Here is an 18,464-nt window from a genome sequence, read left to right as displayed (position 1 = left end):
TTCAACAATTTGTTCTTCTTGGTTCTTCAGTGTGCGTTCACGAGCAGACTGCAGCGCATGCTGTTGACGTAGTTGCCATTGTACAGACACAGAACAGGCTGGCAAGTAATTTGTGCATTAAATACCGTTTATATGTTTGCATGATGGCTTAAATAAAAAAGGGTATTAAAACAAAATACATTGGCAACTATGTCAGCAGCATACGCCAAGGACCAAGGAGGAGAACAAAATGTTGAATAAAATCGTTCGTTTGTTGTTTTTGCACACAAAAGTGTTCTCGTCACTTCATAATATTATTATTGAACTATTGATGGCACATCGGCAGCTTTTTGGCGATGTCTTTCATTCTTTCCTGGGCTAAAACTACAGTCTATGTCTTCTGAAGACAATTGAAGAAGGACTTGGTGGTTTAGAACGACACGGGGGTAAGTGATTTATAATAAAATTGTAACTTTGGGGAGAACTAAACCTGTAATTTTAAAGTTGGGCTTTGTATAGATGTGCACAAGTTGTTCATCTGGTTTTTTTTTGTCCTGTCTTTTTCTGCTCAGTGAACTGGTTTCCACCTTCCAGTCTGAGCCCAGTTGTGTGGTGTTGAGTCCGGGAGGAAAGCTTGTGGCAGTGGGTACTGAAGAGGGAACACTTCACTTTGTTCATACAGAGACTGGACAGGTAACTAGTGATATGAATCAGAGAAAAAAGTGTTTAAAGCTAAATTTATTTTAAGAAAAATATGGTAAAGTTAATGTCAGTTTTAATTAAAATTGTTGGTGGAAAATAACCATCGAAAAATAGCTGCCCGGAGGCATTGCAAACATGGCTGCAGAGTATTTGTCTTAATTTAAACAAATTAGATCTGTTTTTGGTGCATTTCAGATACATTTAACACCACAAATGACTTTCATTCTTTTTGTCAACAGGAAGTGAAGTCATTGCTAAGCAGTTGTGATGGCATCTCCGGATGCATTTTCCTTAATGAAGGGCTTCTAGGAACAACGTCATTCGATGGACAGGTGGAAGTGTGGGATGTTGAGAGTGGTTGCAGGTAAGGACTGAATAAAATATATATTTAATTTTCTTCAGAATTAACTTGACTTAAAATCGTCACCTCTGTCACCTGAAGAACCTCTCGCATGAGCGCCCACTCCAACAGGATCACAGGATGTGATGTCAGTCCAGACAGAAAACACTTTGTTACGGTCTCAATAGACTTAAACGTGAAGGTAAAACCAAGGAAAGACTGGTTTTAAATCTAAACTACCTGTTATCTATTGCTATATTTATTATTTATGTGGTCACACTCAGGTGTGGTCAGCGCAGAAGAGCAAAGAAGTGGCCTCTCTCGTGAATCCCTCTCCTCTGAACTGTGTGAACTTTGACTCTGAGGGTCTGCTCTTAGCTGTGGGTTCCTGGGATGGAGCTGTCCGTGTTTGGCACTGGCTGGAAAATCAAAAGACTACGGTAGGGAAGACAATGTGAACATATTGTGTTATACCTGATATAGTCAAATATAATTATGTTTACATTGTATGGCACATTTTATGCTCTCTCTCTTCTTCTCAGACTCTGTTAGGTCATCAGAGTTCTGTGCGCTGTTTGTCTTTCTCTCCCTGCTCCTCCATGTTGTGCTCGGGCAGTTTGTTTGGAGAAGTGCGGCTCTGGTCAGTTACAGCAGCTTCTTGTTTAGGAAGTTATCATGCTCACCGCGGGTCCACAGAGACCCTAAACTTCCTACAGGGAGGATCTCTGTTGCTGAGTGCTGGATATGACCAAGTGGTAAGGAATATAATCACTTTGTTGGATAAACTATCTAAAAACCAGATTAAAGTTTAGATTTAGGGGCGGTTTCCCGGACAGGGATTAGACTAGTCCTAGACTAAAATAAATTTAAGAGCTGTCCAAACTCAAAACAACTTGTACTGACATATCTTAAAATACAGCAGTGCCCTTTGTTGTGCCTCAAGATGCACACAAGTAATGTTTTAGTAAGGCATGTTTGTTAAAACTAGTTTTGAGTTAGCACTCAATTGGATAGACCAACAACCAATTAGAGCAACCGAGTATGTGAGATATGTTGAAATGGCATCTGTTCTTTTGCAGGCTGACCTGAACTGCTAGTTATTTCGCTACAATGAGACTAACATTATGATTATACTAAGTCTGATTTAGCGACCGTACATCGACACCTATGTTTACAACATTTCATATATATCACAACATTGTGAGTTATTTACTAAGTCACACAGTCAGACTATCTCTTACCATTTGTAAGTTAGATGAACTTCATCCATGGGCTTTCGAAAAGGACCGCTAGTTATATCCATGTTGTCGTGCACGCTGTCGATATCTACTAGAACTGGCAGAATCTTCACATCTCAATTCTCCAGCGGCAGCTGTCATTGTTGGAAACGGATTCAACACAAGTGCTCTTTGGTGACTTCAAATCAACCACGTCACCAAAGACCGCTTGTGTTGAATCCGTTTACAACAATGACGGCTACCGCTGGAGGATTGAGATGTTGATCATCTGTCCATCATCGTATAAAGCCCTACCTGACAATTTGATTGGTTCGACCAGCTTTGTGTCAAGCCAGACTGAACTTCCAGACCTAAAATGATGTGGCCGGGGCTAAGTTCGGCTGGCACCCAGGCTAGCCATGCTTGTTAATAATGGTAAATTTGTCTGTCAAGCTGGTTAATGCTGGTAAACTGCAATTTAAGTTGGGTAATGCCAGTTAGCTGCAAGTCATGCTGGTTAATAATAGTAAATTTGTCTGTCAAGCTGGTAAATGCTGGTAAACTGCAGGTTACGCTGGTTAATGCCGATAACTGCAAGTCATGCTAATATTAATAATGGTAAATTTGCCTGTCAGGCTGGTTAATACTTCTAAACTGAAACTCAATCTGGTTAAGGCTGGTAAACTTCAACTCAAGCTGGGTAGTACCAGTTAACTGCAAGTCATGTATAGTAAATGTATAATGGTAATAGTACATTTTTCTGTCAAGCTGGTAAATTGCAGATTACACTGGTTAATGCCCGCTTACTGCAAGTCATGCTGTTTAATAATAGTAAATTTGCCCTGTCAACCTGGTAAATGCTTGTAAACTGCAGGTCACGCTGGTTATTGCCAGATAACTTCAAGTCACGTATAGTAAAATTATTGTATAGTAAAAGTTAAATTTGCCTGTCAAGCTGGTAAATTCTGATAAACTGCAGGTTACGCTGGTTAATGCCAGTTAGCTGCAAGTCATGCGGGTTAATGCCAGTTAGCTGCAAGTCATGCTGGTTAATAATAGTAAATTTGACTGTCAAGCTGGTAAATGCTTATAAACTGCATGTCATGCGGGTTAATGCCAGTTAACTGCAAGTCATGCTGGTTAAAAATAGTAAATTTGCCCTCCAAGCTGGTAAATGCTGGTAAACTGCAGGTCACGCTGGTTTATGCCAGTTAACGGCAAGTCATGCTAATTAATTATAGTAAATTTGCCTGTCAAGCTGGTAAATGCTTGTAAACTGCAAGTCACGCTGGTTTATGCCAGTTAACGGCAAGTCATGCTGGTTAATTATAGTAAATTTGCCTGTCAAGCTGGTAAATGCTGGTAAAATGCAGGTCACCTTGGTTAATGCCAGTTAACTGCAAGCCATGCTGGTTAATAATACTAAATTTGCCTGTCAAGGTGGTAAATGCTGGTAAAATGCAGGTCACCTTGGTTAATGCCAGTTAACTGCAAGTCATGCTGGTTAAAAATAGTAAATTTGCCCTCCAAGCTGGTAAATGCTGGTAAACTGCAGGTCACGCTGGTTAATGCCAGTAAACTACAAGTTTTGCTGGTTAATAATGATAAAATTATCAAGCTGATTGATGCTGGTAAACTGCAGGTCAATGATGGTAAATTGTCAGCTAAGCTGGTTAACTCGTAAACTGCCATGGGCCAGTAAAAACAGTCTTGAATCACTCTAAGCTGGTGTGTAACTCCTCCTGGTAAATTTTGTTACAATAAGCAAGTTTCAGCCGACGTATCACATCATACTCAATCACAGGACATCTCTATAAATATGAATTCAACCCATTTTCATTGTCTAGGTTCAGGTATGGTCAGGGGGTCTTGGACGTTGTGTCATTGTGCTGGAAGAGGAAAAGGTACTAAAGCTTCTTGAATTATATTTCCTTCTTAACATGTAAATGTGCACTTCAAGAATAATAGTATTTATTTATCATTTTCAGAAGCTAATGTTACAGCAACAAAAGCACTCCAGACATGGAAATGATGAGGAAGCTAATGCTCTTTGTGTGGCTGTAACCAATCAGTACGCTGCAGTGGGTTACCATGGAGAGGGCATCAAACTGTACAATTTTGAGTCAGGTACACAATCTTAAACATTTACAGCATCTACAAAGTTGCTTGTGCTTGAATTATCAACTCAAGCGTCGACATATTTCAACTCAAAAAAAGATGTTTTCAGATTCTGCTGTATGTTTTATAGGAAGGAAGATCTGGAGCAGTGAGGAACTTCAGATGTCCACACTCTGTCTGTTGTGGATGGAGGCTGAGGATACAGAAATGCTGCTGTCTGGCAGCTCGGATCATCAAATCAGGATCTGGGAAAGTCAAAGAGAAAATCCAAAAAGTCTTGTGCTAATAGGATCTTTTGGAGTACAGAAGGGATCGATCCTCGCTCTGGCTCAAAACTCTACTTATGTGGCTTCTGCATCAGGTCAGTGGAAACGTCCAACAAATGTTTTGCATCATTTTGCTAGTTCACACATCCAAGAATAATTATTTTGAAAATGTCATTTTGTTTTAGATGATTTCACTATTGCTTTGTGGTCGAAGAAAGATTTGACTTCCAAGCCTTGGGTTGACCCTACTGTGATGTGTATTCTGAGAGGTCACAATGGAGGGGTCACATGCCTTGCCTTCAGATCAAATGGGGAGGAGCTTCTTTCAGGAGGGAAGGATCAGGTACCTATATATTGTAGGCCAAATGTATCTTTATATTATAGTACTTAATATATGGCCCGTAAGAGTTGAAGCCCTGCCTTACAATTAAAAGAGCCATTCACCGGCCAGAGGCGCATGTTTTATGTTAGTTGTATGACAAGAAACTGTATTTGTTGACAATAAATATTGTAATCTGTTAATGTAGGCTTTGATGATATGGAAGGTGAAATCTTTACCTCCAGTTCTTAAACGGACTATATCTCATTGTCATGGAGACTGGATTACGGGATGTGCCTGGACATCACAAGCTGTGGTGAGATGTGCCAAATTTCTAAAGTACAGTTTAGTTACCAATAATAACACTGACAATCTGACACAGTGTATCCGAAACAGCATGTACTGCATGTATGCATTTAAACCCTCTCTTACACCTCAGATAAGCTGCTCCAGTGACTGCAAGCTGTCCGTATGGGACATCCAGACAGGAAATTTGATAAGAAATGTCCTTTGCAGTTCTTCTCTGAGCACATTGTGCTGCTGGGTAAGCTAGTGCATTCAAAAGCATGATGACTTTAAAGGTTTACACTTGGATTGTTAATTGAGTTCATGTTGAATGTCTATAGGAGGATTATGTGATGGCAGGGACAGCAGATGGACTGCTGATGATGTGGAATTGGAATTCAGGCATGGAGGTCACCAGGATCCAGGCACACGGATCACGCGTCCATCAATGCACTGTTGTTACTCAGCCAGGTACACACACACACACACACACACACACACAAACAAACAAACACAGGTGTATAATATATATATAGTCTACCAAATCTTCCATAGCAAATCAGTTTTTGTTGCAAACAGATGTGGGAGAGACATTGAAACCAGAAGACTTATTGGTGGCCACAGCATCCGAAGATGGAACCTGTAAGTTTTGGCAACCACTGCAGGTATCCAACCTTGCCTTTTTGGCACTCGTATATTTAAAACAAAGCTTAAAGGTATAGCAGAAGATTTTCCCAAATTTTTGAAAAGGATCTCCCCTCCACTTTTAAAAAAAAATGCACATGCGCCACACTGTACCTGCTCCCGAGAAGGAACACCTATTAAACGTGTGCACGAGCCTAATTCTTCTCTTCGCTCTGTTTATAAGTCGCTGTCAGCATAGCTCATACATTGAGGTGTTTACCGTGTCTGCACAGTTCATGACTTGTGCCAGGGCTAGCATTATAGCTTACATCAACTTTTACTTGCAGTGATTTTAAATGGATTTCCACAAATAGCATGACCATCTTTACCTGTCGAGTAGAAACTTCGCGACTGAGGTATCAGTGGGAAGCTTAACCTGTGTGAAATAGTCTCCCAAAAACACTCTGGTCTTGTTTCTTTCTTCGGAGGCCTTTCTCTTCTTGTCATACAATTCCTAAACACTTTTTCTTTTGCAACCCTCAGACATTTTGAAAATACACGGTGAGAATGCGAGCTTCAATGAATGGCTGAAACCGTAGCCCACCACACATATACAGTTTAAAAAAAAAGTATGTGAACCCTTTGGGCTTACTTGGATTTCTTCGTAAATTGGTCATAAAATGTGTTCTGATCTTCATCTAAGTAATAACAATAGAGAAACAAAGTCTGTTTAAACTAATACTGCACAAATATTATACGTTTTCATGTTTTTATTGAACACAACATGTAAACATTCATAGTGCAAGGTGGAAAAAGTAGGTGAAACCCTAGTCTAATGACTTCTCCAAGAGCTAATTGGAGCCAGGAGTCAGCCAACCTGGGGTCCAATCAATGTGATGAGATTGGATGTGTTGATTAAAGTTGCCCTGTCCAATAAAAAACACATACCAGTTTTGAGTTTGCTGTTCTGAAGAAGCATTGTCTGATGTGAACCATGCTCTCAGAAGACCTACGATCAAGAATTGTTGACTTACATAAGAAAGGGCTACAAAAGTATATCTAAAAGCCTTGATGTCCATGTGTCCACGGTAAGACAGATTGTCTAAAAATGGAGAAAGTTCAGAACTGTTGCTACACTCCCTAGGCGTGGTCATCCTGTAAAGATGACTGAAAGAGCACAGCGCAGAATGCTCAATGAGGTGAAGAAGAATCATAGAGTGTCAGCTAAAGACTTACAGAAATCTCTGGCACATGCTAACATTTTTGTTGACGAATCTACAATAAGGAAAGCATTAAACAAGAATAAACTTCATAGGAGGACACCACAGATGAAGCCACTGCCTAAAAAAAACATTGCAGCACGTTTGAAGTTTGCAAAAGAGCACCTGGATGTTCCACAGCACTACTGGCAAAACATTCTATGACACATTTTATGACCAATTTATTAAGAAATCCAAGTAAGCCCAAAGGGTTCACATACTTTTTCTTTCAACTGTACACCTGAAAGTGTGCATGTGCAGAAAGCGAACCTAGGGACCAGCACGTACGACGGCCTTATGTAAACATATCATCCGAATGATTGACAACTGGGATAACCAATAATGATGGATCTTGATGATCCACCCTGATAAAGAAAATCTTCCACTATACATTTTACATTATTATTTATTAGTAATGATTATTGAAAGGACGTTCTGAAACATCTTCTTTGTATAGGTGCAGCATCACAGCAGTCTGCATGGCCACAGTGCAGAGGTTCAGGCTGTTGTGTGTAAACAGGCTGGACAACCAGAGTTCCTCACCGTCTCAAGGGATCGGTCCCTCAGGTCGTGGAGTGTCACTTCAGCAATGGGTACTGACTGATCTGTCAAATAGAGATATATATATATATATACATATATACATACATACATACATACATACATACATACATACATACATACATACATACATACATACATACATATATATATAGTTCACTCGAAGAAGTGAATGACACTTGAGCTCATCGCCAGTAGCGCTGCAGTGTGGGCGTCATCTTCCGCCGAGACGTGGACGACTAGCGTCTAGCTATGAGTGTGCATCGGTTGAATACTCATTATTGTGGTGCATTGTGGGGTTGAATGATTTCAGTCAATAATGTCCACTATGATTTAGAAAACCACTTAAAATGTATGTTCCCTTAAAAGTGCACTGCCTCAACTGTCTAGTGTATGAACTTTAGAAAGTGGTGTCATCTCAAATGAAGCACTTAATGGTTTTTACTAACCCAAAAGTATAAGCGGTTTCCCAGATGACGGTAACTGACATCAACACATAGTACAGCATTTTTTATGATTTTCACAAAAGTTTGCCTTCCAGAAAAATTTTCTTCTTTAAATATATAAACATACAATATATTAAATGAAAGAACAGACCCTCTTCTTTTCAAATAAAAAAGTGTCATCCTATTTTTATTTGTTCCCTTTTTATAATATGGGTACATTTATTCAAAAATAAAAATTTGAACAAGCTGAGATAATTCCATTTTTGTGAAGGACTTTTGTTAGAGATCAGAGCGAGTTTTTACAAAGAGTTTTTACTGTTTTTGGATTAGTGGATGCTTCAGTGTTTTGTAAGTTATGTAAGAGCACCACCTAGTGGATGAAAGCGGAAATATGGATTGCCGAAGCGTTTTCTCTTATTTGAGGAGATTTTATTTGATTTCAATAATGTGATGATAAATCATGGCATTGTTTTTTTAATACAACCACACAGAATGTCCACCTTCCCAGAAGGGCAGCGTCCAAGCAATGTGCTTTCTGGATAATGGTGAACTGCTGGTGTGTGGTTATGACACGGGCAGATTGGAGATGTGGCAACAGAATTCAATGGTTTACTGGAAAAAGGTAACTATGGATCAGGAACTGCCATTATTATTATTATTATCATTTCATGCCACATATGAGTAAAGGAGCGTTACATTGTGGGACAGCAACACTAAAGGAACGTGTACACCAAGGCTTTTACACTGCCGTATGTTTTCAATTGAAGCAATTTTTCCACACTCAGAGCTGAGCGCCCAGAGTTGAACAATTTTCAACTTTGGGTAAAAAGCTCAACTCGTCAAATGTCACTTCTCATAGGCCAAAGCGCTCAGATGAAAATCGGTGGCAAACACCAACAGTCAGCGTCCGTCTGCGGTTTTCATCCACGTTTAAATGCTTTGATGTACACGCCCCCATATAGACCAGTTCAAAAGATGTAGACAGCACTGGTCCAGAAGCACTTCCTGTTTCCGTTTTTTAACACTAGATAAACGTTGGGATAAAATAAACCAAAAGAACATATAAACCTGAATTAACTGAAGTTAAACAAACATCTTAAAGTTAATAATATATGTAAAATAAAAAATAACTGTCACAAACTGTAACAGGAAGTGTTTATGGACCAGTGTTGTTTACATCATTTGAACTGGTCTATAGGTCCTCACTGTAGGTTGTCTACAAACCGGAAGGTTGGTGGTTCGATCCCCGGCTCCACCGGACCAAGTGTCGAGGTGTCCTTGAGCAAGACACCTAACCCCAGCTGCTCCCTATGAGCTGTCTGGCGCCTTGCATGGCTGACACCGCCATCGGTGTATGAATGAGTGTGTGAATGGGTGAATGTGAGGCTAATTGTAAAGTGCTTTGGATGGCCATAGGTCTGTTAAAAGCGCTATATAAATGCAGTCCATTTATAAATCGTTAATTGTAACAGCCACTTTTATGCAATACGCCATTTACACAGAACAGTGGCACACTTAAGGATTTAGAAACTATAACTACATTTTAAAGTTATTGCATTGAATAACGAAATATCCCAAGAATTACAAAACACAATAACAGACTGCAAAACCTGAAAGAAATACTGTTGTTGTTGTTGCTGCTCTGTTCTCAGGTCAGTGATAGTGGTGTTTGTGCAATGACCAGTATGCCGGATGCACAGTTAGCTGTGGCCTGCACTGATTACTCCGTGTCTGTTTGGAACCTGGAGTTGAACTCTGAGAAGTGCATTGTGGGGTATTGACTTTTAACCTCTAAAATTTCATACTATTTTTTTTTTAGAAATAGTTTTTGTATTGAGAAATTGTAACTAAATGCATGATCTGAAAGCAAAACTAAGCTCTTAAAATATTATGATTGCCCAAAGTATGCTGGTATAAACTTAATGTTTGTAATATTTTATAATGGTGGCTACAGCTTTTTGTTGAACGTTACTGATGTATATCTCTATGAGTTCATCTTTATGTTCTCATCTTTTTTATTCCAGTCTGGAAAAGGCGTCTTCATACACAGTGGATATTCCTGTGGGCTTTTTACACTACTGTTCTACTCTTTATGCAGTTGGTGGACATGGACAAGCCGTTGCTGTGTTCTCCAGTGTAAACGATTGGACATCTAAAACATATTGGTACACAAACACATCTCACATGTTATGCACATTCAAAGTTTTACACACCCTTACAGGAGACAAATATATGGTTAAATACAGGTTAAATGTGGTGTACTATGAATTAGAGGTCTTCACCGGTCCACTTAGATCCGAAAACTCGAGGTCCAACCCGAGACCTGAGCGGGTTCATGTATAAAAGTTTCACGTGTGCCTTGGATATAATATTAACGGCATCGGTTAATGTAAAATGTATGTGTTTTTGCCAAACGGAATGCACATTTTAGTGGTTACCTTGATGTTACAACGATTACAAAGTAAAGTAAATGGAGCTGCGTCCAAATTGGATAAGAGGGCACCAGTGTTTCTTTCTGTTAGACTGCACACACGTCTGTGACTTTTACATTAGGGTTCAGTTGGGTTAAATAAAATTGCCGTTGGGTCGGACTCAGGTCTAATTTTGTCAGGTTTGTCTCGGATTGCGTCTTTTTTTAAAAAAAAGAAATTATGCATGTCGGGTTCGTGTTAAAAGTGATTTGTGTCATTTCGGGTCGGGTGCATTTCTTTTTGGACCCAAGAAGACCTCTACTGTAAATGGTATCATTAATTTGTTGAGTATTACAATGAATGCCGCTAAATGTGTGTCATTGTAGCTGGCCGGACAGTGCGCGTCCTGCTGGAGTGATGGCCAATGATGAGAAGAGCTTTTGGTTGTGGGGGCAGGAGAGGAGCAAAGTGCATTTGAGTTTTATTGTAAGTACTTCATCATTATCATAATGATGTATTAGTAATAATTTTGTGTCTTAATGATCTGATATAACTGCCTTTCAGATATCTTTGAGTGCCAATGTCTCTGAAAACCTACAAAACTGTACAAGTGTGATAGGCGATGAGGAGGATGAGGAGCAGAAGGATGCCAACAAGCCCTGGATCACAGCTACAGCAGTGCAGGATTGTAAATCTTCGCTTATCCTTTAAATAGCACCTTCAGCTTTTTTAAAACCAGCTTACATTTAAGTCCAAAGGGACTTGCAAGTCATGTGACTTGCATTTTATGACGTTGAATTGTAGTTTTTTTTAGGAATAAAACCTATGACGTTGTTGTACAATGTTAGAGCCCTCCAAACAGAAATGGGCATATTTTGTTTTATTAAAGAATATTGCTTGCTTAAAGTTAGAGAATATGCAGCAACGCTGTTCATGGAAAGTAATTATGAAATTCCTCCTAAAATAATGTAATGGCACGTTTTAATCATTTGATGGATGTTTATTTGCAGGCTTTGTTGTGTGTGGTGATTCTAAAGGATACATGTGGTTTAATCAGCCATCCGATCTCTCCGCCTGGACCCAAAGAAGACTGGCAAGTGTCTTTTAGCTTCTCTGATAGATATAGTAATGACATCTTTTTCTTTCATATGTGTGCTGGTAATAAATTGTGTAGGTATTGCTTCATCTCTAGGTGCACCAAGACAAAGTGACTGTACTGAAACTCACCACAGACCTCATCGTGTCTGCATCCTGTGACAGAACCGTCAAACTGTGGGACAGAAACACTAAAAAACAGGTCTCTTTATCTTACTATGAAAATGTCTAAATGTTATTTCATTAGATAACAAAATATCAAACCAAGCGATGAAACAAACATCAGAACTTACATCACTTTTGCAAGTTAGTTAGCTTCATACAACAGTTCTTTCTGGTTCTCGAATCTGATTGGCTAAGAGCTATGCGATATTGTGCTGATAACGGCACAGTAACCGCTTCACCTTTCGTATTATTCCGCCACCTAGTGAATGGAGGTCCTCTAAACCGGCTCATCTCTGAATGGAGAAACTGCACCCACACACGGACCTGGACACACACACAAACGCGCTGTTTTTTAACACTCTCCGTGTGTCTCATTAGTTCACTAGCTCGTAAATCAGTCTGTGCATCCCAATCAGAAGTTATTATTCCGTCAAAGAACAGCCCTCTTGGATGTTACGTTAAACTTAATGGGATTAATGTCTTGTCACGTCGTGTGGACACTTGGAAAGAGGATTGTAAACACTCATTTTCTGGAGCTAACAGTTATATCTCTTATCAGAACGCGAAAACACCGTGGAACTGCAGGTAAGCACCGCAGCTTTTAAATGTGGACATTGATCATTTATTTTATCGTGACGTGACTAGAAAAACATGTTATGAGATATCACCACTGGAATATTTATAAGCAGCATGCAAAAACATCTCTCTGACACTTATAAAAAACTGTTTTATATAGTACTGACAAGAACGAAGTTTAATAATAATCGACTGCTCGTATCGCGTTAAGAGTAAATGGGAACGCAACAGTAACATTATAGAAGTATAGTTTTATTAACTTTTACCTCGCACCAAAACAATAACAACACAAAAGACACTAAATATGAATAAGAAAACAAGTAATAGTTTGATCATGACACCAAATACTGCTGATTTGATCTCATTTTGACGATCAAAAACAAACAAGGCCGACATTAGAGCCAGGGAATCCCTGTCAGAGATGTAGCCCAGAGAGGGCGGTGGTCAGCGGGGCGAGTGAACACTGACGTCCGCTCATGCTTTGGTTCTCATTCGTACCGAATCTCACTAAGCAAACGTTCAAACAGGCGCTATCTTTACTAATCGACTGCAGATTTAAATATAATACAGATACATTCTCGACTGAACTACTCTTAAAACTACACTTTGTGACCAAGAAACGGTAATATAAAGAAACGGCTTTTCCGTCCATTGAGTTGTTATGAGATTCAAAGCAGCCAAAAGTGTTTCCTGTCATTCTGGCCGCTCTCAAATCCGTGGCGGAAGAAGTATTTTTCAGACAAAGAGGCTTTTAAAATAACTCCGTTGTTGTTTTCTAGTTTTCGTTTTTCAAACGTGTGCCATCGAACTGTTGTATAAAAGCAATATCGCTCTCGGAGTCGTGTGATATAGCTCTATATCATCACGGCTGTGATTGCCTACAGCCTCGTGCCTCTGGCCTAATCACAGCCGTGATGATATAGAGCTATATCACACTCCTACTCGAGCGATATTGCTTAAATAGACCGTTTATTTTTTTTGTGGATATGCAGTATAATGTCAATTCCCATTTACTGTATCAGTGAAACCCTATCAGTTTAGTCCTATTGCTATCCTATTTTAAGGCAAATTGTACTTGTTTTAATGTGTTTTATGTAATTCCAGGGTTCCCACGGGTCCGTGAAAGTTAGTAAATCTCGGGGGGAAATTTAAGGCCCTGGGAAGTTTTCGAAATTATATGTTCATAGATACAGGTCATTAAAAGTGCTTGAATCTATTATATGCAAGTTTTCTGAAAAAAAATCCAGATTATTTTCTTTGTAGTGTAGGATAATACCATAAAAATTCTAGACTTTTTAAGCACACATGCTAAACTGTTTGCTTTAAATGCTTATATCTTCTGTATGCAAATGTTGATTCATACCAAATGCTTTTTTGCATAGTTCTGTTTGACACATGAGAACGTCTCGGGTTACGTTACGTATGTAACTGTTGTTTCCTGAGAAGGAAACGAGACGCTGAGTCTCGCTTGCCATACTTCCTGCATCCCTGTAACGCCGTCTTTGGCAATATTTCCGATAGCGATATACTTCCTGGCTCCCGCGTCCCCCTTTCTTTGTCGTTAAAGTAACACTATGTAGTTTCCATGTAAAAATGACTTACAGCTCCCCCATGTGGTTGAAAAGCGCAACAGTGCCTGGTATCAGACACTCTTCTGCAGGCAGGGGAGGGGGCGGGGCTGTGTGCTCTAAGCTCCACCGCCACTTTCAGAGTGTGCTTGTAGCAGCTAGGAGGCTGCTCAGGTTGCATCAACAGTACAATTTGTCCAGTTAAAAGTTGTTCTATCACTGAAATAATTTTAGAGACATTAAAGGTAAAAAAAACTACATAGTGTTGCTTTAAGCCTCACCATTGGTTGAATTTGATATACACATTCAGACGCACTTAACCCTGGAAGAGTCCCCAAAGCGTTACCGGAGTGACGCAGTGCGAGTTCCCTCGAAAGGGAACTCTAACAATGTATCTTAAAAGGTAACACGATGTTACCTTGCTCTCACTTGAATGTGTCCCCACATTTAGTCCTTATTGGACCTGGAAAGTCCTTGAAAGGTCCTTGAATTTGAAAGTTACTAAGGTGTGGGAACCCTGTAATTCGTAGAGATTCTGACATTTATATTTTTATTTCCTGTCTGTTTAACATTGATTTTTTTCTTGTTATTTCACAGCTGGGCATGTTTGTGTGTGGAGCTCCTGTCAATGTATTGGAGGTCAACCCAAGTAATCCAAAGGAATTTGTTTGTGGAGACGCACAGGGTCATCTGTACTTCCTGTCCTGGAAAGGGGCGATGCCTTAAAGTTCATTCAGAGGACATATGCACTCGTTTCATGTAAAAAAAAAAAACACAGGCTCATGTTTTTTGTGATCATAAACTTACACAGTGTGTATTTTGCACTAACATTTATTTGGGACTTATAATTAATAATACATGTAGATCAGGGTTTTTCAAGCTGGGGTCCCCCAAAAGGTTCCAAGTGGTCCCCAAAAGGTTCCAAGGGGTCCCCAGACACTTTTAAGAGAAAAAAAGACAAAGCAGAAATAGTTTAAAGTGTATGTATAGCCAGTTATACGTTTGTAAACAATTTGCTGTCTTTATAAAACCACAATTATTTATCTGACACAATTTAAATGTTTCTTTATATAAAAAAATGGATGCAATCCAATGCCATCAAAAAGATTGAAAATCCCTCATCTAGATGATACTGCTGCCCTGGTACTTGGGATATATGCTTTAATTTCATTAAAATGTATAATATATTTGAATTAAATGAATATATGTAGACAAAAATGACTTTAGCTGGGTTTTCACATGCAGGATAATTATTTGATTCTATAAAGTTAAGTACTAGTAAGCTGTTTATTTTTAAGGATATATATTACTTACACATTGGGAAAAGCAGGTGTCCGCGGTGTATGCTGACCATCCGCGGCGTGTTACTGATAGGCTACAGACTGCTTTCCTGTCATCATTGCACTCTGTCTCCGTACAGCGGTATCATCAACCTGTCATTGTACAAGGGAAACTTCACCCTGTCTTTGTACAGCGGACATCTCGTCTAGACTCTAAGCAGCGGGTTTTGCCCGGCAGAACTTTCATCCTGTCACCAAGCAGCGGATCTCTTTCAGCATTCTCCTCTCTCTCTCTCTCCTTATTGTGCAAAAATAAAAGTCATATCTGCATTTGGATCTGTGTTTGTGTTTCTTACCCTGACACTACTCAGTATGTGTTTTAGACACATACCCTTTTCTTGCTGAAACTTGCTAAGACTTGACATTCAATGTAGAATGTATTGCACCAAAAAATAGCTTAAATTGGAGTTGTGTGTACTTTTTTGTGTACTCATAAACAACTCTGAATTAGCCCGAACAGAGGCCTGTGTATGAGCCCTCTAAAATGGTTATTAATTTCAATTTGAATAAGGTATTACATATGTAATGCATCCTCAAAAGATGTTTTTGAGTATAAAAGTGGAATTATACTAAACCTAACAAAACTAAATTCACAATTTTTAGCAATTATGGATGAAGCGCTTTTCAGCTCACTTTGGGGGGCTTTTTCACTGGGTACAGTAGTACGTAGTACACAATACTTTTTTAGTACAACCTCAGTTGAGGTTCCAAGCAAGCTGAGCTGATGCTAAAACGTGATGTGAAAGCACTGTAGATAACTGATTGGTCTGAGAGAATTGTCATTACCAAGATTAGTTTTACCGTAGGAGCCGGTGGTGTAGTGGGCAGTGCTGCGACATGTGGTGCTTTCGCACTTTCGGCGACCAGAGTTCGATTCCCGGCTTGTGGTCATTTGCCGATCCCATACCCTCTCTCCTCCCTGTACTATAACAAAGTTATATTTTTAAATATAACTTGAACCTTTAACCGCCCCCGACCTTCATCTGACTTAATGGCTGACGATTTTGCTTCTTTCTTTGTCAAGAAACTAACACTATCAGCAGTCCGTTCTCTGCGCTGCCACCTCTTGCACATGCTTAAACTCCTCATGCATGCTCGCTCTCCTTTTTCTCTCTTCTAGAGAACCAGATGTTTTCACAATCTTTGTTTATAACAACCTGACTACCTGCCCGCTAGATCCCATACCCACCCATCTCCTTCAGGACATTACTCCATAGGTTATCCCTGCTCTCACCCACATGACCAATTCATCTCTTTCCACTGGTACATTTCTCATAGCTTTTAAAGAGGCCCGGAGAAACCCACAATCAATCCTGCAATGTTAGAAAACTACAGACCGGTATCTCTCCTTGCCTTCATCGCCAAGACTCTTGAGCGTGTTGTTTTAGATCAGCTCTCCTTTTTCTTCAAACAAAATAACCTCCTAGACAGCAACCAGTCTGGTTTCAAGAGCGGTCACTACACCGAAGCTTCACTGCTCTCAGTCATGGAAGCTCTAAGGCAGACAAGGGCAAATAATCTGTACTGATCCTACTGGATCTATCTGCCACTGTTGACATTGTCATTCCCCAAATTATCTTGTCGACCCTTAAGGCTATGGGTGTCTCTGGCACAGCACTACTATTGTTCAGGTTTTACCTCCCAGAGACGTCATTTAGAGTATCCTGGAGAGGTGACGTCTCTGAACCCCAACGGCTCAATACCGGGGTACCTCAAGGCTTAGTGCTCGGACCACTGCTCTTTTCTATGACATTGACATGACATTCCTGGGTTCTATCATTTGGACACATGGCTTTTCCCACCTCTGCTATGCCACTCTGGATGAAGGATTATTTTCTCCAGCTGAACTTCGCAAAGACAAAACTGCTTGTCATATCATCTGGCCCTAAGATTCGTCACAATCTTTTCATTCAACTTGGTTCTTTGACATTACGCCTTTTAAGGACAGCCAGAAACCTGGGTTTGGTCATTGATGGTCAGCTTAGTTTCACAGAGCATGTTGCCAACACCGCCTGCTTTTGTAAATTCATCCTCTACAACATTAGTAAAATTAGACCTTTTCTATCTGAGCATGCTACACAAGTTCTAGTCCCAGGCTCTTGTCCTGTCCAGACTGGACTATTGTAATGTGCTACTGGCCGGACTCCCAGCCAGCACAACCAAATCCACTCTGAAGTGGTACTAAATAGAAAAGCTAACCAAGCCAAACTAAAGTGAGCTGGCACGACCTGACCTGTGGGGTCTATGCAATGGAAAGACTGCTGGTTTAGGGGGAATACAAGTGAGTAATGGTAATTTTTAGGACCTGACGGCCGCCATTTTGAAAATGGGTCCTTTCTTGGAGTCAAACTTTGGTAAACTTTTAGAATGTTTTTAAGTAAATCTGATACTGTAAACCACTGAGAAACCTTTTGTTAGAATTTTTTGGGGTCAAACCATATTTGCAGCTGACTGCATGGATCAAGCAGAATTGACAGGCAGACTAAAATGAGAGCAAATGAAAGGATGTGTGTAATTACTCTAAAGAAAAAAAAAACTTTAGGAAAAATTGTTGTTTACAGTTTTAGTTACAGTAGTTTACAGTAAAATGTAGTTTACAGAAAGTACAGTATGAATTACTTTATATTCTGAAAAAAAGAAAAGTTAGCCTATTTACCGTGACAATGTTTTTATGATCTAAGAAGAATATGGTGATATATGCATCAGTTAAAATAGACATTTAGAGTTACAACATTATCGCTTTCTTATTTCTCCCTCTAAAATTACAACGGTTTATATTTTATTACAAACAGTACTTTATTTATTTAAGTGATTATTTAAGTGATTAAAGTGATTTCTGCTAAGGTGGTTGTCTTTAAATATGGAAAGGATTTAGATTTTCTATGGTAAAACATTTTGAAAATAAAGGTTTTTGTAACATCTATTAAGTAACTGGTTTCGATTCGCTCTCGCGGTACTTTGACGTCATACGCCGATCGGTCTGCGCAGCGCTGCGTGATTTCTAGCGCATCTATTCAGTTAATTACGGTAAGGACTGGAGTAAACACATGACAGGCTCCGATGACAGGTAAGGAAGTTGTTCCCCTTTGACAATACAATCAATGGTTGGCTCCATAGAACTGGTCTGATATTGAGTTATACATTGAAACCCGGTTAAAAGTTTAGTAAGGTAAGTTGTCACTATTTGTCGGTT

General features: G+C 39.6%; 2 protein-coding genes across 2 annotated transcripts in view; both read left to right on the top strand.

Annotated features, from left to right (window-relative positions):
- Positions 1 to 15,541, top strand: part of LOC129441851 (telomerase protein component 1) — a 70,081-nt gene extending 54,540 nt beyond the window's left edge. Inside the window, 22 exon segments of the mRNA XM_073873296.1 lie at positions 552 to 672; positions 921 to 1,045; positions 1,124 to 1,223; positions 1,306 to 1,461; positions 1,564 to 1,776; positions 4,086 to 4,142; positions 4,227 to 4,365; positions 4,487 to 4,717; positions 4,808 to 4,965; positions 5,150 to 5,257; positions 5,381 to 5,485; positions 5,568 to 5,697; positions 5,806 to 5,891; positions 7,567 to 7,702; positions 8,608 to 8,738; positions 9,769 to 9,890; positions 10,141 to 10,281; positions 10,914 to 11,013; positions 11,092 to 11,215; positions 11,538 to 11,620; positions 11,720 to 11,824; positions 14,529 to 15,541. Coding sequence (XP_073729397.1) covers positions 552 to 672; positions 921 to 1,045; positions 1,124 to 1,223; positions 1,306 to 1,461; positions 1,564 to 1,776; positions 4,086 to 4,142; positions 4,227 to 4,365; positions 4,487 to 4,717; positions 4,808 to 4,965; positions 5,150 to 5,257; positions 5,381 to 5,485; positions 5,568 to 5,697; positions 5,806 to 5,891; positions 7,567 to 7,702; positions 8,608 to 8,738; positions 9,769 to 9,890; positions 10,141 to 10,281; positions 10,914 to 11,013; positions 11,092 to 11,215; positions 11,538 to 11,620; positions 11,720 to 11,824; positions 14,529 to 14,657 — 2,800 coding nt within the window. The 3' untranslated portion in view covers positions 14,658 to 15,541.
- A 2,772-nt stretch (positions 15,542 to 18,313) lies between these two features.
- LOC129441850 (telomerase protein component 1) overlaps positions 18,314 to 18,464 on the top strand; it is an 89,723-nt gene continuing 89,572 nt past the window's right edge. Inside the window, exon 1 of the mRNA XM_073873294.1 lies at positions 18,314 to 18,440. The gene's annotated coding sequence lies outside the window, so the exon portion shown is untranslated. The remainder of the gene's footprint in view (positions 18,441 to 18,464) is intronic.

The sequence above is a fragment of the Misgurnus anguillicaudatus genome, chromosome 2 (genome assembly GCF_027580225.2).
Source record: "Misgurnus anguillicaudatus chromosome 2, ASM2758022v2, whole genome shotgun sequence".
Classification (NCBI taxonomy): Eukaryota; Metazoa; Chordata; class Actinopteri; order Cypriniformes; family Cobitidae; genus Misgurnus; species Misgurnus anguillicaudatus.
This window is presented reverse-complemented; position numbering and strand designations above follow the sequence as displayed.